General features: G+C 36.4%; 4 protein-coding genes across 5 annotated transcripts; all 4 read left to right on the top strand.

The window, feature by feature from the left end:
- Nucleotides 1-6,687: 6,687 nt before the first annotated feature.
- Nucleotides 6,688-8,144, top strand: LOC128520552 (apolipoprotein A-I-like). Its single transcript, XM_053494838.1, has 4 exons — nucleotides 6,688-6,741; nucleotides 6,836-6,890; nucleotides 7,036-7,186; nucleotides 7,270-8,144. Exons 2-4 carry the CDS (start codon nucleotides 6,851-6,853, stop codon nucleotides 7,844-7,846), a joined length of 768 nt encoding a protein of 255 aa, XP_053350813.1. The 5' UTR covers nucleotides 6,688-6,741; nucleotides 6,836-6,850; the 3' UTR covers nucleotides 7,847-8,144.
- Nucleotides 8,145-11,186: 3,042 nt separating this feature from the next.
- On the top strand, nucleotides 11,187-14,228 carry LOC128520580 (apolipoprotein Eb-like). Of its 2 annotated transcripts, none has more exons than XM_053494887.1 (4): nucleotides 11,187-11,276; nucleotides 11,360-11,419; nucleotides 13,168-13,318; nucleotides 13,410-14,228. In XM_053494887.1, exons 2-4 carry the CDS (start codon nucleotides 11,380-11,382, stop codon nucleotides 13,951-13,953), a joined length of 735 nt encoding a protein of 244 aa, XP_053350862.1. In that variant the 5' UTR covers nucleotides 11,187-11,276; nucleotides 11,360-11,379; the 3' UTR covers nucleotides 13,954-14,228. The 2 variants fall into 2 exon arrangements, with proteins under 2 accessions (XP_053350862.1, XP_053350863.1); XM_053494888.1 differs by having other exon boundaries at nucleotides 11,246-11,276; nucleotides 11,371-11,419.
- Nucleotides 14,229-16,210: 1,982 nt separating this feature from the next.
- Nucleotides 16,211-17,525, top strand: LOC128520450 (apolipoprotein A-I-like). Its single transcript, XM_053494695.1, has 3 exons — nucleotides 16,211-16,292; nucleotides 16,436-16,586; nucleotides 16,674-17,525. The coding sequence occupies exons 1-3, from the start codon at nucleotides 16,250-16,252 to the stop codon at nucleotides 17,248-17,250; spliced, it is 771 nt and encodes a 256-aa protein (XP_053350670.1). The 5' UTR covers nucleotides 16,211-16,249; the 3' UTR covers nucleotides 17,251-17,525.
- A 5,320-nt stretch (nucleotides 17,526-22,845) lies between these two features.
- LOC128520461 (apolipoprotein A-I-like) lies at nucleotides 22,846-24,176 on the top strand. Its single transcript, XM_053494711.1, has 3 exons — nucleotides 22,846-22,941; nucleotides 23,085-23,235; nucleotides 23,324-24,176. Exons 1-3 carry the CDS (start codon nucleotides 22,899-22,901, stop codon nucleotides 23,898-23,900), a joined length of 771 nt encoding a protein of 256 aa, XP_053350686.1. The 5' UTR covers nucleotides 22,846-22,898; the 3' UTR covers nucleotides 23,901-24,176.
- The last annotated feature ends 837 nt before the right edge of the window (nucleotides 24,177-25,013 follow it).

The raw sequence follows: 25,013 nt of genomic DNA, 5'->3' as shown, positions 1-25,013 counted from the left end.
TTTATATGTACTGTATCTATATACAATAAATGAAATATACAATTATAAAATATACTTTATAAAATAAAAAAACATATACAAATAAAAAAAAAACAGGATAAGATGTTTTATGTTAATAATTCAGTGTAAGGTAATATGAAGAAACAGCGCCTGCCACTATGGTAAGTGACATCAGATCGCCATGGTGACGGTAGTTCCTGCATCATGTTTATTTTCTAATCGCGTCCTGATGCTCTGACATGCTGGTACTGTATATAAAGCCGAGTTTACTCTGTGAGCATTTGTTTCTCAGAGTTTTAATTTTTAATATTGGCACCTGTCCATGGTGTTACCCCGCCTCGTGGGATGGGCTCCAGGATTCCCAACAACTCTGAATACAGGATAAAGCAGTATAGACAATGAGTAAGTGAATGAGTGTCACCTGGCTGCAATACAGCAAACACTCCAGAAAACAACAACATTGCTGTACTATCGTGTGCTCATGTTGTTGTGTCTTTTGGTCTGAGATTGAAAATGCCAGCGTGGACACTAATCAAACCAGAACTAATGTATCATCATTTTTAGAAAACCAAACTTTGACCAAAAGTTACTGTCTGTTGTCTGGTTCAGGTGTAACCAAGTCTATTAATAACATGGTTTGATAATATCATGATATTAAATCAGGATAGAAACTACCAAGGAGGACATTTAAAGAGCATATTTATTGCAATTTATTTTTGAAAAAAAAAATAATATCTATTGCAAATCGCTATGTATATCTAGCAAAAATAACAAACAAAAATATGTTGATCAACATATTTGTTGTTATGAACTGAATTAGAGAGAGGACAATGTGGCTGTTTTGTAAAGATTAAGTGTGAGATAACTCTCTGATCATACAGCATGAATAAACGGTAAAGCCATGATATCGTAACAGCCCTATTGAACACCTGTGCATGTAGCTGTGACATAACTACTGAGGATTTATATGCAGCTCCCAATAATATATCTAGTGTAAATAAATCTACAATGAGAGATTTCTCTTTACAAAATCTCACTGTCTCTTCATCTCCCATCTCCCTTCATCTGCCATCTGATAATGATCTCCACTTTTTCACCGTGGAGATTGAGGTATATATGATGAAGACCACATTCATGACAGTAGATGTTTTGGTGCTGTAGATGAAGCAGGTAGAGGAAGAGGCCCTTTTCAAGAGAAGACTGTGTTTGGAGGAAGAAGATGAGTATGACGAGGTTTCACTAATTTTGAGAGAAGCTCCTCTCTTTTTGAGAGCTTGTTCCCTAGATTGGTGCACCATCCCAACATCATTGTTCATGACAACAATTAGGTTTATTGGGAGAGAAGAACAATGAGGTAACAAATAATGGATGAAGAGGACAACATTGAAGAGGCACCTCCCTGTCAAAGGCTGTATGAAGAGGAAGAGCTGACTGATTTGGAGAGAAGCTCATCTTCTTTGGGAAGCTTATTCCATTCTCAACTTCATCCTCAACTTTGGACATTGAGCACTGGAGGCAGCTGATCAGTGATCAACACTATCAATTAGAACTTCATTCTCAGAGATTTCTCTAACATGTAGCCATGTTATGGAGCTGGTGATTATCCTGGTTGTAAATGATAACCAAGGCTTTCAGTTTTAGAAACAAGGCCCCTAATATTAGGATAAATTACCGTAATCCCTTAAACCCTGAAACCTAACCTATATAAATAAAAACCTATGAACCCAACCTATATAAATAAACAGATTTTTTTTTGTATGAAATTAAAATTTTTAGCCTCATGTTTAAACCTTCTGTCTATGTAGTCCAATAAGAAGATCTATAACTCAGTTGGGAAATTTTAGTAGTTTATTTGTGCTACAAAGGCTTCTAATAAGGATGATGAGAATGGCTTTTCTGTTTTCCTTTTAACTTACAGTCCTCATTCACAGTTACTGTGTGAATATTATGTCTAAATTGATTAGAGGTAAAATTAGCTCAATAAGACCTGTTTTGTGGCAGCATGGTGGTGTAGTGGTTGGCACTGTCACCTTGCAGCTCCAGGGTCAAGTTTCGTTTCCCACCTCTGGGTTTGTGTGCATGGAATTTGCATGTTCTCCCAATGCTTGGTGGATTTCTTCCAGGTACTCTAGGGGACTTGCAAAAGAAGCAGTTTACTGAGTTTATGCAAGCAGAGCGAAGCACATCAGGCAAAACCAAGAGAGGGAGACTGTTAATGCGTGGATGAAAGCTCAGGTGGATATGGAGAAGTGCCGTCTACAGATGCAGAGGGAGGAACAATCGAGAGTCCAATGAGATGTTGGTGCAGATGATGGACAGACTTTTTAATTTCAATCTCTTTTTTCAGCATCACACATCCTTGCGTCTACAATTTACTGTTTGCTGAGAACCGCTTGCCAACGCTACTCACTCTGTGCACCATGCACAGGAACCAAATCCATCCCCATCCTTCCACAACCTAAAGGCTGTAAATCTTTGGAAAATATTTTTTGCTGTTTTTTTTTTTTAGATTAGCCCTTGTACCTTATGCACTGGTTACATGGTACTGTATACTATATTTCACATACTGTTTACATTTTATACTGTATTGCACATACTGTTTAACTTTTCTATTTTATTATACATATTATTTACTTTTATATTTTATTGGAAGTTAACACATTTTCTAAAATATAAAATTACAGTTCAATGTTTTTTTTTTTTTTTTGTTCCTCTTGCACACTTCTTTCCTATTGTATGTATGCAGACATCCCCAATCCCCTGGAAGATCCTCCTGTATGCTGGCTCCTGGATCATCTGGGAGGCACAGGGTCTCTGTCTTGCATTAATACATTGCACTATACAAGTATAAGAAAATTGAGAAATAACCTGTTTGTTAAATTTTTATATAAATATCATATTTGGCAGCTTCTTTTTATTAGAACACTTGCACAAAGATATTTTTATTAAATAATTTTTAATAAAACTTTATCTTTAACCAGTATTTTGTCTGAAAATACACTATAAAACACAAAACATACAGTTGCAAGAAAAGCTATGTGACGTTTTTAGAATTGCATGGATTTCTGCATTAATTTGTCATTAACTGTGATCTGATCTTCATCTAAGTCAAGGGTATTGACAAATATAATGTGCTTAAAATAATTAAAAACAAATTCTGATCGTTCATATCTTTATTGAACACACTCATTTAACATAAGTGAATTCTTGTCATTTTCTTTGTAAATGACAACAATACAGAAAGTAATGGAAGTTCAATTGAAAAAAAAGTTCTAAAATGTTTGCATATGATTTCATGAATATTGGCACCTTCACATGAAAATGAGCAATGAAGGTTACATGAATAAACAAGTGTGACTTGAACACATTAAGGGGGTGCTCTATCATTTTGACATTTTTTAAATATTCAATTCAATTCAATTTTATTTGTATAGCGCTTTTAACAATTGTTATTGTCGCAACGCAGCTTTACACAATCAAAAGAATTATTTAAAGTCTGTATGGAATGTGAGTGTGTATAAATCAAAATAAGAAATGAGCAGATCGTCCCATGTGAGCAAGAGGGTGACAGTGGCAAGGAAAAGCTCCCCGAGATGGTTATAGGAAGAAACCTTGAGAGGAACCGGACTCAACAGGGAACCCATAACAGTTGATGTTAATTGATGTTAATATGGAGTCCAGTTAGTTATTAAAGGCTCAGGTAGACTTGTAGGAAATTCCAGTCCTGAACTATCGAGCAACTGCAGCCAAGTCAAGTCCTCAGAGAAACAGCTGTCAACATCAGTCGAGGCCAGGTAGAGTGAAACCGTCCTCTGACACCAGACACATCCCAAAGAGACACACGGGGCATCCATGCGACGAGATCTCCAATCAGAAGCGGGGCACCAGGATGGGTCAGACAGGTCCGGAGGGCAGAGGGAGTCTGGATCACTGGCAGCTCAGGAACGACATGTGTAGCTCGACAGAGAGAGAGAGAAAAGGGAGAGAGAACAGGAGAGGGGAGAGCAGAAGAGGAGAGATAACAGTTAGGTATGGTCGCAGTCACATGATGTATTATGTGTATGTATATTTAGAGATAAAATTCATTGCGCTTTAATGTGTATTTGACAAACAAGGGCTTCTTCTAATACTACTATCCAGCAGGTGGCAGCAGATTTATGACATAAAAACTGTGCACAATTCCAGCATTACTTAGCAGCTATAATCACAGTTCTATAAGATAAAATAAAATAAATTTGCCAGTTTTCTGAACTCACATAACTCCCTCACATTCACACATTCTTTATACCTCTTATCCTGAATAGGGTTGTGCAAGGTCTGGGGCACTAGGTGGGATACACCCTGGACAGGTGCCAATCCATCGCAGGGCACAAGCTGCCTCACACACTTATACATACACTATGGACAATGTGGCAAACTCACACAGACACAAAGGCGCACTTGAACCTTTGACCCTTGAGTTACACAGGTCCCTGGGATAGTGACGATGAGTGAGGAAGTGAGGAAGAAACTACCAGTTTCCCATACCTAGTTGTTAAAATACTCATTATAATATTTTTATTATAATTATATAATAATTTACCTATACTAAGTACTAATGTGTTTTAATAGGGTTAATACCAGGTCCAAGTATTTACAAGAAACATTGGTAATAAAGACCAGAATAACACCCAGCTTCCTTATCATGGAATGGAACGCACAGTAGGTGTGATAAGTTACACTATATATATAGTCTTTTTTTTTTTTTTTTTTTTTTTTTTTACACACACAGTTTATATTGACTACTTGTTTGTTTCAAAATGATTCAGATTCATTAAGAGAAACCCTCATATGCACCTCGTGTGTTGTCAGTGGACTCTGTACCTCCACGCTGGCTTTGTGATTAAAGTTGGGTGGGGAGGAGTGAACTTTCCAGTGCTGATCAGACACATGTGCACAGATAGACTATCATTGCAGACCAAATGCCCATACAATTAGAAATATTGTATGAGAGCAGTAATGACTAATGACTTGATAAATCAAAAACGAAAGCTTTAGTCTCAGTCTGCTCTTATATAACAGGAAATACTGGGTCATGGGGAATAGGATCTCCTGTATATTATGTAATATTACCCAAAACCTTACAATAATTTGACAAGTATGTTACTATTTTAAGTTGATATCGATTCAAGTGACCTCAAAGTCCTCATCCCCTTTTTGGGTTTTAAAAATGCACATTTTACACTCATACAAACATATTGAAATGAAACCATTAACATAAAACATGTAATTTCATCAACTCTATTTCTTACTCGCTTTATAGTAAGACCAATAAATTATGTACACTTTTTCAATTGAACTTGAAAAGTGCAGTTAATCATAATCATATGGCAGCAAGTCAATGACTTTAGGCATGTAGACATGGTCCAAAGCTAAAATCATCTCAAACTGGTTTCTTGAACATGACAATGACGTCACTGTGCTCAAATTTCCCCCAGAGTCATCATACAATATCTCAATCCAATAGAGAACCTTAGGGTTGTGGTAGAATGGAAATTGCACATTATAATGTGCAGCTGACATGATCTACACCAACTGAGTGATGCTATCATGTCAATATGGACCCAAATGTCTTGCTGAATCTATGCCACAATTAATAAGTCAATTCTGAATTTAAAACTCCATCCAACCCACATGATAAAGTGGTTGGTGAGTGTATATAAAAAAATATTACATGACTGCCCTTGATATGGTGGCTTAGTGGTTAGCACTGTCCCCTTGCACCTCCAGGGTCTGGGTTCGATTCCCACCTTGGGTCTGTTTGCATGTTCTGCCTATCCTTGGTGGTTTTCCTACAAATATTCATATTTCCTCCCACAGTCCAAATATATGCACATTAGGCTAATTGGTGTCCACAAATTGTCTGTAGTCTGTGGGTGTGGGTTGACCAGAGGTCTCGAGTTGCAAAAATGAGAATAAATGGTGACCACTGGCCTCCACAGTCCCTAGTTGGATTACAGAGGTTCCCAGATGGGCCTTTGCTATGAAATTAGATAATCAGAGTATGCATGAGCAGTACTATGTACTTATGACCATTTCATATTCTTTTTTACTCTTTTTAGGCAGCACAATGTCAAGTACTATTATCTATTATCACCTAATAGCTTTAAGTCTTAGGTTTAATGTCAACTTGAGTTTGGTGTATTCTCCTAATGATTACATTAGTTTTGTGCTGGTACTATGAGTTACTCCATTGCATTTGTGAACACATACTCAATCAGCTCCTGACGTAAAAGCATAGATTCTCAAACAACCTATGGTAGTACAATTTCTTTACCGCAATACTATTTTAATATCCTACCAGTACAAATTTCCATTTATTTGCAAACCTTTACTCATAAATTGATGATATCTCATTATGTTCTAAAAGCTCCTACCAGTACACAGTAAATTACTCAGGTAAACAAGGGTAATATAGTCATTGGAAAATAAATTATATTAGAAAGGTGAAGTTGCTTTCAGATCTTTTAGATTTCAGGAAAATGCTCTGTCCCAGGTTGTAGGTCCAAAATACAAGGTCATATCACATCTGCCTAGTTATAACACCAATGAAACAGAGGAGTGGCACTGACAACAAGACACTTATTGTTGGACTTTGGGTTGTACTATCCTCCATTCACCTGCCTATATAACAACAGTCCTTCCTATACTCAGAAGCATACTGGACAGAGAAAACCTTCCGCAGGGAAAAGCCAGAAAGCGGTGAGTTGAAGAACACGAATTAAAAAAAAAAATACATCCAATTGTTGATTGTATTTAATTCCTCTACTGACATATCTCTTTATTTGTGTTTTAGCTAAAGAAAACAAAGATGAAGGTTTTCCTGGTCCTTGCCATTGTGGCATTTGCAGGTAAATGCAATATGATTTTTATGAAATGTCTGACTTGTTGTGAGTGGCATTTTTACTAGCTGTAAACAAAAAGCGTATTATAAACTCTCAAACAACAGCCCCAAACAGCCTCCAAAGTCATTTATATGTACGCATGTGCTCTCAGGTTGCCAAGCCAACTTGTTCTATGCTGATGAGCCCAAACCACAGTTGGAGCAACTGACTGATGCTTTCTGGGACTATGTCGCCAAGGCAACACACACTGCTGAGGACACACTGAAAATGATTAGAGAGTCTCAACTGGGACAGGAAGTCAAGTAAGTTTAAAACATTTTTTTCATTGACTTAATTGTGTGTCAAGTCTTGTTTCCTTATATATTTCTCCTTTTCCACTCTATAGCACTAGAATTACAGATGGTGCTAATGTGGCCAGTCAGTATGCTGTCACTCTTCAGAACCAAATGAACCCTCTGGCCCAGGAGATCATGGCCAAAATCACCAAGGAGGTTGAAGTTCTGAAGGAGCGTGTCGAGCTGGACCTGGCCACTGTAAAAGACAAACTGGATCCCTATTCTGAGGACCTGAAGACCCAAATTCAGCAGAGAGTGGAGGATCTGAGAGCAGCTGTTGCTCCCTACGCTGAGTCCTTTGACGCTGAAGCTCTAAAAGCCACCGTGCTGCAGAAGACTGAGGAGCTTAGGGGAAGTGTTGAGGAGAAGGTTAAGGAGATGCAGTCCAAGCTAGAGCCCTACACTGAAGAGCTCAAACAGAAAGTAGATCAGCACCTGCAGGAATTCCAGAAGACCGTGGCTCCTCTGACTGAAGATCTTCAGGCCAAGGTTGCTGAGAGAGCCGCTTTGGTTCAGCAGGGTCTGGCTCCCTATGCTGAGGACCTGAGAGAGAAACTCGACCCCTACGCCCAAAACCTGAAGGACCAGCTCACTTCTCTTTATGAGGCCTACTTCAAGACTAGCTAAATACTCCAAACACTATTTTTCACCCACTGGACTGTATTTTTTATATTAAACATCAAATGTTCAGTTCAATACTATGACATCAATTTCAGTACTAACAATACTTCAAACAGGAGACTGGCTATAAAGCCGTTACTTCCCACTTGTACCAATTGTAGAAACAATAACATTAAAATGTAATTGTTTAGTGTTTAACCATTGCTGCTAAGAATCTATATGATCTTTATGGATTTCTTTGTAATACATCACTGACATTACTTGTATTTATAACTATAATAAAAGTCAAACTAGAATATGTAAAGCACTTGATTGTTAATTTTCTACCAGCTAAACATTTTAACTATTTTAACCGAACTAACTGGCTTTTCATTTAGTCCTTAACAGTATTCAAATTCAAATTCAAATCAAATTGTTGAGGGACGTTACTTTTAAAAGTACAGTGGAACCTCAGATTACGAGCATAATTTGTTCCGGAAGCAGGCTCGTATTCCAAAACACTTAAAGCGCATTTTCCCATAAGAAATAATGGAAATTAAAATAATTCGTTCCACAGCCCAAAAAAATAAATACATAAAAATAATTAACACAAAATATAAAGTAAAAATAAAACAAATTAACCTGCACATTACCTTAAAAAAAGTAAAAATAAATCCTGACAGATAAGTGTTTCCACACTCAGTTGCTGTGTGTGTTTTTCTCTCTCCTGCGCTGCTGTGTGTGTGTTGTGTGTGCGGAGCATAATTTGACACCGTGCCGGTTGTGTGTGAGTGAAGCACCCCCTCTCTGTTACACACACACACACACACACACACACACACATTAAAGGCGAGAGAGAGAGAGTGAACCGGCACGGTGTCAAATTACCTGCGCGCAATTACTGACACACACTAACGACGAGAAAGAGTGTGTGTGTGCGAACACCAGTAAGAGACGAGCACTAAGACCCAGGGAGATGGGAGGGGAGATGATTACCCGCAGCGCAAGAGAAAGAAAAACCGTTGGCTCAGTTGTGATCACGTGACACTCGGCATCAAATCAAGAAGCGCATGCGTTATACATGATACTCGGTGCTCGTAAACCAAGACCAGACTCGTTTTCCAAGTCAAAGTCGTAATCCGAGGTTTTACTGTAATTAATTACATTGCAAAATTACTGTCTTTAAAAAGTAATCAGTTACAATTTTTACATTACTTTCTGATTAAAGTAACTAGTTAGAGTACTTTTCCATTGCACAAAATGAAGAATTCTGTGTGATTCCTCATGCATCTTGTGCCTATCCCACCTACGCGGTTTTACGCGGTGGTCATAAGCACGGGTTATCATGATTCAGAGTTTTGGCGCTGTGATTAGGCTTTCCTCTTTCCGCGCGTCAGTCCGCGCATAGTCAAACCGCATAGGTGAGATAGGGGTATAACAGCAGGAATAACAGAGGGGGGCGGGTTATCAGGGGCAGGGCTTGTAGGATGACGTTCACACACACACACACACACACACACACACACACACGGATTGGAAAGCATTGCTGTCTGACTTACGAATTACATAAATTGTCTAAATAACAGATTACATTTTTGAAAATAATAATATTAATTACATATGAAAATGTAATAATGTAAATTTGAAAACTTAAAACTAAATACTTAAATGGCAGACCTAACGTGTTAGATTACTTGTCACATCAAAAAAGTAATCCAAGTACTCTAACGCGTTACTTTACACGCAACACTTTAAAAATTTTAAAAATGTACAAAATGAAGACCTGTACATGAATACAAAGGTCCATAATACATAATGGATACCTGTACATGTTTTAACAATACAATACAATACAATACAATACAAGGTTACCAGTGTCAAAAATTACAAATTAATTCTAGCATTCTAGTTGCTATTGTGAACCAGTGAGGCAGACAAACATGCAATTGAAGAAGAATTCTCTCAAACTTTCCAGAAACACAATTTGGGATGATAGTCAGGGCTATATTTGAGGGGGGATGTAAGGGGATGCCCCTGTCGAAAACAAATGACAAAAACTATCCCCTCTGTAAAACCACCATCCCTCTTACCACCTTTAGAGTAATAATGCTGTGTATTATGTATAATTTGTCATAAAAATGAAATCATACATAGGGAGTTTTAACTCCCTATGTATGATCATCTACTGTACGAACATTTAATAATGACGATTAGCCAATCAGAATTCTATATTGTAACGTGCTGCTCATAAGCTCACGCTAGTAGAACAGTTCAAGCACAGCTTTTGTCATATTTCAGAAAAAAGAAAATATGAAGGTATGATACATATAATACACATAAATCCTCTCAGTAGAGATGCAAATTAAAAAATTAAGGATTCAGTTTAATAAAGGGGATTTTCGAAATGACTGACACCTTTAATGATTATAAAAGACACATTCTTTACCCAATTTGTGTCATTTCATTCTCAATTTAAAGAAGAGGTTGTGTTTTTTCATTAGACTTTGTGGCTTCACGGACATGCTTGGGTACAAATGGGTCAAAAATTGATTTTCAAATGTCATAATAGTAATGTGATTATTTGTGTGTGTGTGTGTGTGTGTGTGTGTATAAAAGAGAGAGAGAGAGAGAGAGAGAAAGTGACTGGTGCATAGTAATACCAAACTACAGTACTAATAAATTATTTTATTACTAATGTTTATATAGAATTTTATTTTACTCTTGTAATCATGGAAAGGATCAAATGATAGTTTTGACAATTGCATGTTTAAATGCATGTTTTGTTTTGATGGCTCCAAGTTGATTTAAATAGCTTATATTTTGTTAACTGTTTTAAAATATGACATATTTTACAATCATTTTTTGTGGTTAGTTGTAGCAAAAATAAAAAATAAAATAAAATACTTAACCATCATCCCCCTTGAATTTTTTTTTTTTTTACAATTCGGCCACGGTAAACTGTATCTGTCTGTGCTAAGCATATGTGATTCCCAGCTATTAATCTTTTTACTCTCCTCCTTGGGCTTTATATCTCTGCTGTGATACAATTTTCAATGATTTAGCTAAACAATCCCCAGATATATCTTTACGCACTAAAGAAAATTATTAAAATAAAAAAAAACATTGCAATGTAATCATTGGAAAAATAGATCCAGATACCTTAAAATATCTTAAACAAGGTGCATTTTGCATTCATTTTATCAAGGGTTCATTAAAGGCCTCTGTACCATTCTGTTGTCGGAAAAAAAATGCAATGTCATGTTATTGTGACGTCTGCCTAATAATGCCACTGAAAGGTAAAAAAAAAAAAAAGAGTGTAGCTGACAACTAGACACTTACTGTTGGACTTTGGGTTTTACTGTCCAGTTTTTTGCTTGCGTATATATGAACAGCCCTCGCTACACTCCCAGGCATACTAGACTGAAATAAAAGTTCAGCAAGGAATATCTACAAAGAGGTAAGCTGGAGAACATTGATAAAAAAGCTAAAAAGCTATTGTGTTGCAATTTTAACTTTCTTTATGTTTTTTTTTTTTTTTAGCTACAACAAAGACAACAAAGATGAAGGTTTTATTTGTGCTTGCCATTGTGGCATTTACAGGTAAATATGGATTTCAATTCAGTAATGTTTTGGTGGCTTTTATTATATATATATATATATATATATATATATATATATATATATATATATACAGTGGTGTGAAAAACTATTTGCCCCCTTCCAGATTTCTTATTTTTCTGCATGTTTGTCACACAAAATGTTTCTGATCATCAAACACACTTAACTATTAGTCAAAGATAACACAAGTAAACACAAAATGCAGTTTTTAAATGATGGTTTTTATTATTTAGGGAGAAAAAAAATCCAAACCTACATGGCCCTGTGTGAAAAAGTAATTGCCCCCTGAACCTTATAACTGGTGTGGCCACCCTTAGCAGCAATAACTGCAATCAAGCGTTTGTGATAACTTGCAACGAGTCTTTTACAGCGCTCTGGAGGAATTTTGGCCCACTCATCTTTGCAGAATTGTTGTAATTCAGCTTTATTTGAGGGTTTTCTAGCATGAACCGCCTTTTTAAGGTCATGCCACAACATCTTAATAGGATTCAGGTCAGGACTTTGACTAGGCCACTCCAAAGTCTTCATTTTGTTTTTCTTCAGCCATTCAGAGGTGAATTTGCTGGTGTGTTTTGGGTCATTGTCCTGCTGCAGCACCCAAGATCGCTTCAGCTTGAGTTGACGAACAGATGGCCGGACATTCTCCTTCAGGATTTTTTGGTAGACAGTAGAATTCATGGTTCCATCTATCACAGCAAGCCTTCCAGGTCCTAAAGCAGCAAAACAACCCCAGACCATCACACTACCACCACCATATTTTACTGTTGGTATGATGTTCTTTTTCTGAAATGCTGTGTTACTTTTACGCCAGATGTAACAGGACACGCACCTTCCAAAAAGTTAAACTTTTGCCTCGTCGGTCCACAAGGTATTTTCCCCAAAGTCTTGGCAATCATTGAGATGTTTTTTAGCAAAATTGAGACGAGCCTTAATGTTCTTTTTGCTTAAAAGTGGTTTGCGCCTTGGAAATCTGCCATGCAGGCCGTTTTTGCCCAGTCTCTTTCTTATGGTGAAGTCGCGAACACTGACCTTAATTGAGGCAAGTGAGGCCTGCAGTTCTTTAGATGTTGTCCTGGGGTCTTTTGTGGCCTCTCGGATGAGTTGTCCCTTCGCACTTGGGGTAATTTTGGTCGACCGGCCCCCCCTGGGAAGGTTCACCACTGTTCCATGTTTTTTCCATTTGTGGATAATGTCTCTCACTGTGGTTTGCTGGAGTCCCAAAGCTTTAGAAATGGCTTTATAACCTTTACCAGACTGATAGATCTCAATACTTTTGTTCTCATTTGTTCCTGAATTTCTTTGGATCTTGGCATGATGTCTAGCTTTTGAGGTGCTTTTGGTCTACTTCTCTGTGTCAGGTAGCTCCTATTTAAGTGATTCCCTGATTGAAACAGGTGTGGCAGTAATCAGGCCTGGGGGTGACTACAGAAATTAAACTCAGGTGTGATTAACCACAGTTAAGTTATTTTTTAACAAGGGGGGCAATCACTTTTTCACACAGGGCAATGTAGGTTTGGATTTTTTTTCTCCCTAAATAATAAAAACCATCATTTAAAAACTGCATTTTGTGTTCAATTATGTTATCTTTGACTAATAGTTAATGGTTTTTGATGAACAGAAACATTTAAGTGTGACAAACATGCAAAAGAATAAGAAATCAGGAAGTGGGCAAATAGTTTTTCACACCACTGTAAGTGCTAATAATCTATATGCATTTCTGTGCCCCCCAGGTTGCCAAGCCAATTTATTCCTTGCTGATGAGCCCAAACCACACATGGAGAAACTGACTGATGCTTTCTGGGGCTATGTTGCCAAGGCAACACGCACTGCTGAGGACACACTGAAAACAATCAGAGGGTCTCAACTTGGACAGGAAGTTAAGTAAGTTAAAATAACTTGAGCTTACGTACTCCTGATACTGTTATAAGACATATTTGCTTAAATATGCATAATTCTGCTTTTTACTCTATAGTACTCGAATTGCAGATGGTGTTAATGGGGTCAGTCAGTATGCTGTCACTCTTCAGAACCAAATGAGCCCTCTGGCCCAAGACATCATGGCCAAAATCACAGAGGAGGCTGAAGTTCTGGGGGAGAGACTGAAGCAGGATCTCACCAATGTAAGAGATAAACTGGATCCCTATGCTGAGGATCTGAAGTCCCAAATTCAGCAGAGAGTGCAGCACCTGAGAGCAGCTGTTGCTCCCCATGCTGAGTCATTTGACTCTGAAGTTCTGAAAGCCACTGTGCTTCAAACGATTGAGGAAAAAGTGAAGGAACTGCAGTCCAAGCTGGAGCCCTATACAGAAGAACTCAAACAGAAAGTCAAAGAGCACCTGCCGGAATTCCAGAAGACCGTGGCTCCTCTGACTGAGGATCTTCACGCCAAGATTGCTTTGGTTCAGCAGGGTCTGGCTCCCTATGCTGAGGATGTGAGCGAGAAACTCGATCCCTACGCCCAAATCCTGAAGGACCAGCTCACTTCTCTTTATGAGGCCTTCACCAAGACTAGTTAAATACAGCGGACACTATTTTTTACTCACTAGACAGTTTTTTCTTTTCTCACCCCAAATAATATTAAATACTTCATTTTATATTGCAAATTAGAAGAACACACTTTAAACAGTCGACTTTATCAGCTTGCTAACAATGCAGGAAAATGCCTTCACAAGTTGAAAAATTGCCAAAATATAATTGTGTTTTATTTGTGTAGTTTTGTATTCAGGTGTCCTTTTTGTATATTGTTCCTATTTTCTGTATTTATATGATTAAAAACCTACATGCAAACTGACATGTTTAAAGCAAATTATTCTTACCATATGCCATGCGTTCCTCTTGTTTCTTCAATAAATATTGGTAATATATTAGCTGTTTCCAGCAAAAATGCACTTTATAGATTTCCAACTTTCTAAATCAAGTAAAACCTATTTTTCCATAGATGACTTTTATATGCTAAATCAGAAGGATTGGATTACACTAGTCGCATCTTTGGAGCTTATGATAGATAACGTATTAAACTAAATCATAGTGAATAAAACACTATTTATGTGTTTGTCAAAGAACATTAAAAAGGTTAAAAATGTATGATCATGTTTGTAAATATTGCTTTTTCTCTACGTTTTCCTTTATGAAATGTCTCTGTAAAAATCTTTCCATTGGATAATTACTGCAGTGGTTAATATGGTTCAGCTGGCAACATGTTATTTAACCCTAACTGTTGCAGTAAGTAGCCTCTGATTTCTTAAACAACCAGGTAAAAAAAAAAAAAAAAAAAAAAAAAAACAGTATAACTTACAGCTTGTTTAATTGTGAATGTAAGAGCCTTTACACAGACAGCACAGAGAGAACTCAATGGATTGTTTGGGAAAAAAAGCTGTGTAGCCTTAAGAAAACCAGGAAGGCTAATTGGGAAAAAGGCTATGTGGTTTGAAGAGTCCAGATTTACACTGCTGCAAAGTGATCGGCACATCAGGGTAAGAAGAGAGGCGGATGAAGTGATGCACCCATCATGCCTAGTTCCTAATGTACAAGCCTGTGGGAGGGTGGTGTTATGATCTGGGGTTGCTTCTGTTGGTCACGTCTACGTTCAGCAACATTATTTGCCCAAACAATACGGTCAGTTAACTACCTGAACGTGATGAATGACCAAACGATTATTAACTTCTTTGATTGCATGGGTATTGTCCAAGATGACAAGGCCAGAATTTATTTAGTTTTTTCAGCCTAACGATGGCTCCCTCAACTCACAGACACCTGTTTGGACCTTATGTAGAGGGTTTGAATGAACAGCTACCAAATGCAAATTTAATACTTAGAATCACATTCAGGCATTTCGACTATTTGGTTGGACATGGAGGAATGCGGAAACAGGACACACCTCGCAGTGCAACTGCTCATCAGTCATTTGTTCCATAGTTTATGAGCCCCCCAAAATAGGCTAAATCATGTCAAATTTATTTAAAAAAATATTTTTTGAGTAACTTGCTGTATAAAGGTATCAGAACAAGGAACTTTTAAATAATTGGAGAATTATTACATTTGATACTTTTTTTGCAAGCAATCCTGGATAAAAACAACAACAACAACAACAACAACAAAACAAATAAACAAACATGAAAACAACAATTATAATACATTTCATTGTACACTATTATAAACATGCATTATTTGGTAATATATAGAGGTAAGATATAAGTGGCCTAGTAAAATGTGATAATTCCAATCAAAATTTACAACTTTCAATGCGAGATCAAAGTTCAGGAGTACAGCAAGCTTGTCTGAATAATAGTTTATCTGAACCTCCACTGTGACCATAAGATGTCAGAATTCCCCAACTTTCATTGTCTAATAGTCCAACAAAGCAAGTTCACAATCTTATGTTGTCATGTCATTGTCTATTTTTTTACTAATCATTTTATTAAAGCATTTAAATTCAAAACGTTGAAGCTTGAAGATGAACTTTTACCAGTGTCTGCATGTTATCTTTGCTTTTATTAGATTTATTGTTGCCTTAACTGAACCTCAGGCTCTGTAGGAACTGGAGGTCCATTTAGGTCATGATGTGGAACAGTGTTGACAGCAATGCACTACCTTCTGAACTTTGCACTTACAATACAACTCATGCCTCTGTACAGTATATAAACTGACTACTGAGCTTGTACTCATACACAAACAGCTGGCATCTAACAGAGCAGGTAAGAAAAAGCAGTTTGTACATATTGTGTTGTTGGTTATATTCTGTGTGTCTACATGTTTACTCAGTTTATTACATACAGTAATACATTTGTTTAATTTTACAGACACAAAACAAGAATGATGAAGGTCTTTTTGGTTCTGGTTCTTGCCGTATTCACAGGTATCTTTATTTTCTTGTATGTAATGGTATGTAGCTTGAAAGCTGTTGAATGTTTAAAGCCATATTGGCAATACATAACCCTGCACTCTTAAGGACAGATATAGTTCATTATACTAACTGAAATTATTTGGTTCTTTCACCAGGTTGCCAAGCCAACTTGTTCTATGCTGATGAACCTAAACCACAGTTAGAGCAACTGACTGATGCTTTCTGGGACTATGTGGCCAAGGCAACACACACTGCTGAGGACACACTAAAAACAATTAGAGAGTCTCAACTCGGACAGGAAGTCAAGTAAGATTAAAAAAAATGTGTTTATTTTCTTAATTGTGTCTCAAGTTATCTTTTCTCATGAGTATATTTCTCCTTTTCACTCTACAGTGCTAGAATTACAGATGGTGCTAATGTGGCCAGTCAGTATGCTGTCACTCTTCAGAACCAGATGAACCCTCTGGCCCAGGAGATCATGGCCAAAATCACCAAGGAGGTTGAAGTTCTGAAGGAGCGTGTCGAGCTGGAACTGTCCACTGTAAAGGACAAACTGGATCCCTATTCTGAGGACCTGAAGACCCAAATTCATCAGAGAGTGGAGGAGCTAAGAGCAGCTGTTGCTCCCTACGCTGAGTCCTTTGACTCTGATGCTCTAAAAGCCACTGTGCTGCAGAAGACTGAGGAGCTCAGGGGAAGTGTTGAGGAGAAAGTGAAGGACCTGCAGTCCAAGCTAGAGCCCTACACTGAAGAGCTCAAACAGAAAGTAGATCAGCACCTGCAGGAATTCCAGAAGACCGTGGCTCCTCTGACTGAGGACCTTCAGGCTAAGGTTGCTGAGAGAGCCGCTTTGGTTCAGCAGGGTCTGGCTCCCTATGCTGAAGACCTGAGAGAGAAACTCGACCCCTACGCCCAAAACCTGAAGGACCAGCTCACCTCTCTTTATGACTCCTACATCAGGACTAGTTAAATACTCCAAACTTACTGGACTGTGTTTTCTTTCCTCACTTTAAATATTAAATATCAAATACTCAATTCTATATTGCATATAAAAAATAACCATACCCTAAACAATGGACTTCATCAGCTTTCTAGCAATGTAGTGAAATGTTCTTACAAGTGGGAGAAATAAATATAAATATATTTTATTTGTATAGTGCTGTGATGTAGTGGTGTATTATTTGTAGATATCCTTTTTTGTGCATTGTTCCCATTTTTTGAAATAAGTAAACTATTCCTAACATACCCCATGATTTCTCTCGTTTTTTAAATAAATATTGGAAAAACATCTTTGCTATTTTCAGCAAGTGCACTTGATAGATTTCTAACAAAAGTAAAACTTATTTTCCACATATACTGTACTTTTCCCATGCTAAACCTAAAGGATTGGATTAATCTTTGGGACTTATGATATACGAAGTATTAAACTATCTAATTGTGAGGTAGGTCTAATATGAATCATACACATGTTATTTATTTATTCTTTTAAAAGATCAATTAAAAATGTATGATTATATTTGTAATTTCTTCTTTGTCTTTTTTACATTTAGAAGAGAGTTTAACTGTAGAAATATAAGACCTGCCCAATCACTTACAGTATGTTAGTAAAGTATATTAAATAGGTTAGTTTTTTTTCCCTCAATAGAATCTGAAAAAGACTAAAAGAAAGTAACTAAAATAATGCTTGGCCACAGGTTTTCCTCTATTATTTGGACAATATTAATTGTAACAGTTCCACTGATGTACACAACAAAGTTATTTTATTGTCATAACATTTTGTGAATCTTACACTGCAAAAAAGTCTTATGTGCTATCTACTTAAAAAAATATGGTAACAATATTGCACATAATATTTTTCAGCCGTTTTTAAGGCTTGATTTTTTAGTAGAATTTACTTGAATAAATCATGTAAAACATCCTAAATTATTTAGCCAGACACATGGTGATTTTAACATTATTAGTGGAATAATCTTTTTTAGTTTAAGCAGATGAAACAAAAGGTACTCATATGTATTAAGGGAAAATTACTTAATAATATAAAAAACATTTTATAATGAAATGAGTACATAATGCATTTTGGTGTTAAACATGCTTTTGTTTCATGTTTCACTGGTATCAAAATATTAAACACTGTGTAAAATAGTGTATATAACATTTACAGCAGTTTTAAAATCTGTGAAACAATTTGTAAAACAGTTTGTAACTGACAATTTCTATGCCATTGAAATTAACTGTTTAGCATTATATGCTAACATCTTTTCTTGTGGGAATAGTCACATTCTGTACTAAAACCTATGAAAACTTGTACAGTAAACAATTTCTAGCTTCATATCTTTGTAACATTGTAAAACACTAACTCCTCTAAACTTCTTTTAGTGAACTGTGGAGACACTACAACAAACTTACGTATGCTAATGGCGGACAGGATGTTTTCAGAAATGTCCACAATGTTTAATTTATTCATTTATATTGCTGAAACTAGTGAAAGAAAAGAGCTTATTTAAGAACTCAAAATAAAATAAAAAAAATTAGTAAGGGGCTTAACTTACTTAACATTTTACACTGTTCATCTGTTTCTCAAAATGGCGTCTGATCACTGCTTTTGTTGAGATTCAAATGAAGTTTACTTAATAAAACCCGGATAATTGGGCCAATTCTCTTAAAATAAATATGAAGCCTTTTTTCTTCAAATGATTTGCCTAAATGGTTCCTCAAATTAAGCCTAGAAATTGCACTCATTTCCTTAAAAAAATAGGTAGAATTTATTTCTTAATTTTATTATTGAAAAGATTTTAACATATTGTAGCATTTTTCACCACTAGAAGGAACTTGGAGAGACGAGCGAGCTCCCTTGCTGCCCAATGCAAATGGCTGGGAGTATTTTATTTAGCACACAGTCATACAAAAGAATGAGCAGCACATTCACACAAGAACCACCAATTTAATTCAGCCTACACACGAACCAGAGCACATTCAATAGGTCACACACACACTCCACACACAAACATGGCCGAAGCCACTAACCCAAACACCCTTCCCCAACAGGGTGAACACACAGGCCCCTCCCGCAAGGCATGATGGTCGTCAGCCGAAGCCCCGCCAAAGCCACAATATTATAAGAAACACAGAAAAAAATTTTTTTAAATGAAATATGCACATTATTTCTAATGATTATATCAATTTTTTTTAATGAAAATTACAAGCCTCATGATTCATTTTTTACAGTGTAGGCTGTGTCCCAAATTGCATACTATTGTACGAAACACCCTATTCCTACCCTAAGGTTGAAAATCTATGCAATATAAAAATATACACTTCCTAGACAACAATAAAAAAAAATGGATTTAATTAAGCAAAAGGATTTAACTACTGCAATTAGCTAAGCTAAATATTTTTTTAGTGTGTAAGTGAACGTATAAAATGTCTAAAGTCCGGTATATCATATGTTTGTGTGTGTGTGTGTTATGGTGGGGAAGAAAAGCGCCGGACTCACGGGTTTCAATGAATCAGTCCGGAAGCACAATGATAAAAAAAAATGTCTGACCTGTAAAGCTGTCATGATGGTGAATAATCCTAATTTAGGAAATCTTCAACAAAACAGAGTTTGCAGTCCAACACAGTGGAAAACAGCTCCAAGACAAAATGGCATCTGGGATTCCTTTCACGATTTAAAGGCGCAGAGACACCATTTCACTGTGAGAAATTTTATTTCCTTTAATTTATCCACTCTGGCAGTGTGAAAAGGGGACATATTTAGTCAAGTATACTGGTGTGCTTTACATTGTATAAGATTACATTGTATAAGGAGCAGAGGTGTGGACTCGAGTCATGTGACTTGGACTCGAGTCAGACTCGAGTCATGAATTTGATTACTTTAGACTCGACTTGACAAAATATAAAAAGACTTGCAACTCGACTTGGACTTTAACATAAATAACTCGGACTTTCACTTGGACTTGCGCCTATTGACTTGTAAAGACTTGCTACTTCCCATAAAAAGCCCAAAGATAAAAAGTATGTTAACACGGTCCGCTCTATCTCTGTTTATGTGTCTGTGCGCGTGTGTGTGACAGAGCGCATGCGCGCATTCGGCACGACATCCAATCAAAGTACCGTAGATTCTTTTGATTCGACAGCGTCCAACGTGACAACAACGTGCACGCGCCAGTTCGCGAAATGATACCGAAGGTAGCTTCGTTTGGCTATAAAAAATTGTCTATATGCGCGGACCACTGAGCTTCTACAGAACGCAGTAAAGGCCAAAAAGGAAATTGTTAGCGTTTTTTAATCCCCTGACAAACTCTAGCCATCAGGATGTGTTTCCCTTGTTATCTTGGACATATTTAGAATGATGAACCTCGGCTGAGCCACTTGTACGCTGTAAACATGTCAGTACATGCGTTGTATTGTTTATATTTAATCACTGGTATACACTACCCATGATTTGTTTATGCTATTTTATCAAGGGATTTCTTTTAAATACAGTATATATTTAATACAAAGAAATGGACCACTACGAGTGCTGATTTATTTCATATGCAGTTTGGGTTTATTCAAATAATGTGACCTAGTGAATTGACATCATGCAGATAAAATGCTAATTATCTCGCATAATAATAATAATAATAATAATTGTTATTATTATTATAATTATATAATATTTATTAATAATAATAATAATAATAATAATAATTATTATTATTATATAATATTTAATTATAATATAATATAATAATAATTATTATTAATTTATATATAATAATTATTATTATTACTATTATTATTATTATTAATGTCTTGAGACTGTATCTGACGGGTCTCTATTTTGGCATTATGGTTTTGCTGAAAAGGCAAATTCGATATGAAATATCAGACAAAATACTGACATGTTTACAGCCTACAAGTGACTCAGCCGAGGTTCATCATTCTAAATATGTCCAATATAACAAGGGAAACACATCCTGTTGGCTAGAGTTTGTCAGGGATTAAAAAACACTAACTGTCCTTTTTATTCTTTACCGCGCTCCGTAGAATCTCAGTGGTCCGCGCATAACCCTTCGTGGGCGAGCCTTCTCCTAAATGCGCGTTCCCTGTGGCCTTTTCACGGGGGTGGGGCTAAAAAAACGCCTTCTGATGGGGGAACCAACTTCGACACAGCACCGGATTGTTTGTATGAGGTAGCCTACGTGAGTGTATCAAGGTAGGGAGCAAAGTTCTTTAATGTTATGTGAAGAAAACAACGTTACTGTTTGTATGAAGTAGCCTACTTCATTGAGAATATGTGCTACCATTTTACATTGCTACTAGCATTTACTAACATTTGTATTTTTATGTATCTGAGCAATGTTCTTTCATTAAAAAAAGGTTTGTTTAATAAATACAGATCTTACAACCAAACATAATCTGTATAAATTTTATTTTTCTGCTAAAAAGACTTGAAAAGACTCGAAAGTCAAACTCTAGGACTTTGGACTTGACTTGAGACTTGTTGGCTTTGACTTGCAACTTGCCTTGGGACTTGCCTGTCTTGACTCGGGACTTGACTCGGGACTTGAGGGCAATGAATTGAGATTTACTTGTGACTTGCCAAACAATGACTTTGTCCCACCTCTGATAAGGAGTATAAGACTTACTTTCTCCGACTTATGACCAAATCAGACTTACGACTGTGCTCCCGGGTAAGAAACTCATTCTACAGTGGGGACTACTTGTACAGAGGTATCATGGGGTATCAAAAAAATAAACTTTTAAATGATTGGAACATTATTACATTTGATCCTTTTGTGTCAGCAATCCTGAACAAAACAAACAAACAAAAAAACAACAAACATGATAAAAACAACAATTATAATAAATTTTATTGCAAATATTGTACACTATCATAAACATGCATTGTTTGGGGAAAAATACAGGGCGCCTAGTAAAATGTGATAATCCCAATCAAAATCTACAACTTGCAATGCGCTATCAAAGTTCAGGAGTACAGCAAGCTTGTCTGAATAATAGTTTATCTGAACCTCCACTGTTACCATGAGACATCAGAATTCCTCAACTTTCATTATCCAATAGTCTAGTCCAACACAGCAAGTTTAAAGTTTAAGAATCCTTTTCATAAATGGTAACAGAATCTTTTGTGTTGTCATAAGCTTTGTCTATTCTAAAAATATTCAATATTAAATAAAAAGTTCAAGGGGTTCGGACAAAATCTTTTTTGTATTAATCATCTTATTAAAGCATTTCAAGTTAAAGCTTGAAGATGAACTTTTATCAGTGTCTGCATGTTATCTTTGCTTTTATTAGATTTATTGTTGCCTTAACTGAACCTCAGGCTCTGTAGGAACTGGAGGTCCATTTAGGTTATGATGTGGAACAGTGTTGACAGCAATGCACTACCTTCTGGACTTTGGGCTCTCAATACAACTCATGCCTCTGTACAGTATATAAACTGATTACTGAGCTTGTACTCATACACAAACAGCTGGCATCTGACAGGGCAGGTAAGAAAAAGCAATTTGTACAGATTGTATTGTTTGTTAGATTTTGTCGTGTTAATTTCTACATTTTATTCAGTTTTTTTTACATACAGTAGTTGTTTATCTTTACAGACACAAAACAAGAATGATGAAGGTCTTTTTGGTTCTGGTTCTTGCCGTATTCACAGGTATCTTTATTTTCTTGTATGTAATGGTATGTAGCTTGAAAGCTATTGAATGTTTAAAGCCATATTGGCAATACATAACCCTGCACTCTTAAGGACAGATATAGTTCATTATACTAACTGAAATTATTTGGTTCTTTCACCAGGTTGCCAAGCCAACTTGTTCTATGCTGATGAACCTAAACCACAGTTAGAGCAACTGACTGATGCTTTCTGGGACTATGTGGCCAAAGCAACACACACTGCTGAGGACACACTAAAAACAATTAGAGAGTCTCAACTCGGACAGAAAGTCAAGTAAGATTTTTAAAAATTGTGTTTATTTTCTTAATTGTGTCTCAAGTTATCTTTTCTCATGAGTATATTTCTTCTTTTCACTCTACAGTGCTAGAATTACAGATGGTGCTAATGTGGCCAGTCAGTATGCTGTCACTCTTCAGAACCAGATGAACCCTCTGGCCCAGGAGATCATGGCCAAATTCACCAAAGAGGCTGAAGTTCTGAAGGAGCGTGTCGAGCTGGAACTGTCTACTGTAAAGGACAAACTGGATCCCTATTCTGAGGACCTGAAGACCCAAATTCAGCAGAGACTGGAGGAGCTAAGAGCAGCTGTTGCTCCCTACGCTGAGTCCTTTGACTCTGATGCTCTAAAAGCCACTGTGCTGCAGAAGACTGAGGAGCTCAGGGGAAGTGTTGAGGAGAAAGTGAAGGACCTGCAGTCCAAGCTAGAGCCCTACACTGAAGAGCTCAAACAGAAAGTAGATCAGCACCTGCAGGAATTCCAGAAGACCGTGGCTCCTCTGACTGAGGATCTTCAGGCCAAGGTTGCTGAGAGAACTGCTTTGGTTCAGCAGGGTCTGGCTCCCTTTGCTGAGGACCTGAGAGAGAAACTCGACCCCTACGCCAAAAACCTGAAAGACCAGCTCACCTCTCTTTATGACTCCTACATCAGGACTAGTTAAATACTCCAAACTTACTGGACTGTGTTTTCTTTCCTCACTTTAAATATTAAATATCAAATACTCAATTCTATATTGCATATAAAAAAATAACCATACCCTAAACAATGGACTTTATCAGCTTTTTAGCAATGTAGTGAAATGTTCTTACAAGTGGAAGAAATAAATATAAATATATTTTATTTGTATAGTGCTGTGATGTAGTGGTGTATTATTTGTAGATATCCTTTTTCGTGCATTGTTCCCATTTTTTGAAATAAGTAAACTATTCCTAACATACCCCATGATTTCTCTCGTTTTTTAAATAAATATTGGAAAAACATCTTTGCTATTTTCAGCAAGTGCACTTGATAGATTTCTAACAAAAGTAAAACTTATTTTCCACATATACTGTACTTTTCCCATGCTAAACCTAAAGGATTGGATTAATCTTTGGGACTTATGATATACGAAGTATTAAACTATCTAATTGTGAGGTAGGTCAAATATGAATCATACACGTGTTATTTATTTATTCTTTTAAAAGATCAATTAAAAATGTATGATTATATTTGTAATTCTTTCTTTGTCTTTTTTACATTTAGAAGAGAGTTTAACTGTAGAAATATAAGACCTGCCCAATCACTTACAGTATGTTAGTAAAGTATATTAAATAGGTTAGTTTTTTTTCCCTCAATAGAATCTGAAAAAGACTAAAAGAAAGTAACCAAAATAATGCTTGGCCACAGGTTTTCCTTTATTATTTGGACAATATTAATTGTAACAGTTCCACTGATGTACACAACAAAGTTATTTTATTGTCATAACATTTTGTGAATCTTACACTGCAAAAAAGTCTTATGTGCTATCTACTTAAAAAAATATGGTAACAATATTGCACATATTATTTTTAAGCAGTTTTTAAGGCTTGATTTTTTTTAGTAGAATTTACTTGAATAAATCATGTAAAACATCCTAAATTATTTAGCCAGACACATGGTGATTTTAACATTATTAGTGGAATAATCTTTTTTAGTTTAAGCAGATAAAACAAAAGGTACTCATATGTATTAAGGGAAAATTACTTAATAATATAAAAAACATTTTATAATGAAATGAGTACATAATGCATTTTGG

This window comes from Clarias gariepinus, chromosome 4 (assembly GCF_024256425.1).
Source record: "Clarias gariepinus isolate MV-2021 ecotype Netherlands chromosome 4, CGAR_prim_01v2, whole genome shotgun sequence".
Lineage (NCBI taxonomy): Eukaryota > Metazoa > Chordata > Actinopteri > Siluriformes > Clariidae > Clarias > Clarias gariepinus.
The sequence above is the reverse complement of the archived record's forward strand: the minus strand, read 5'-3'. Positions and strand labels throughout refer to the sequence as shown.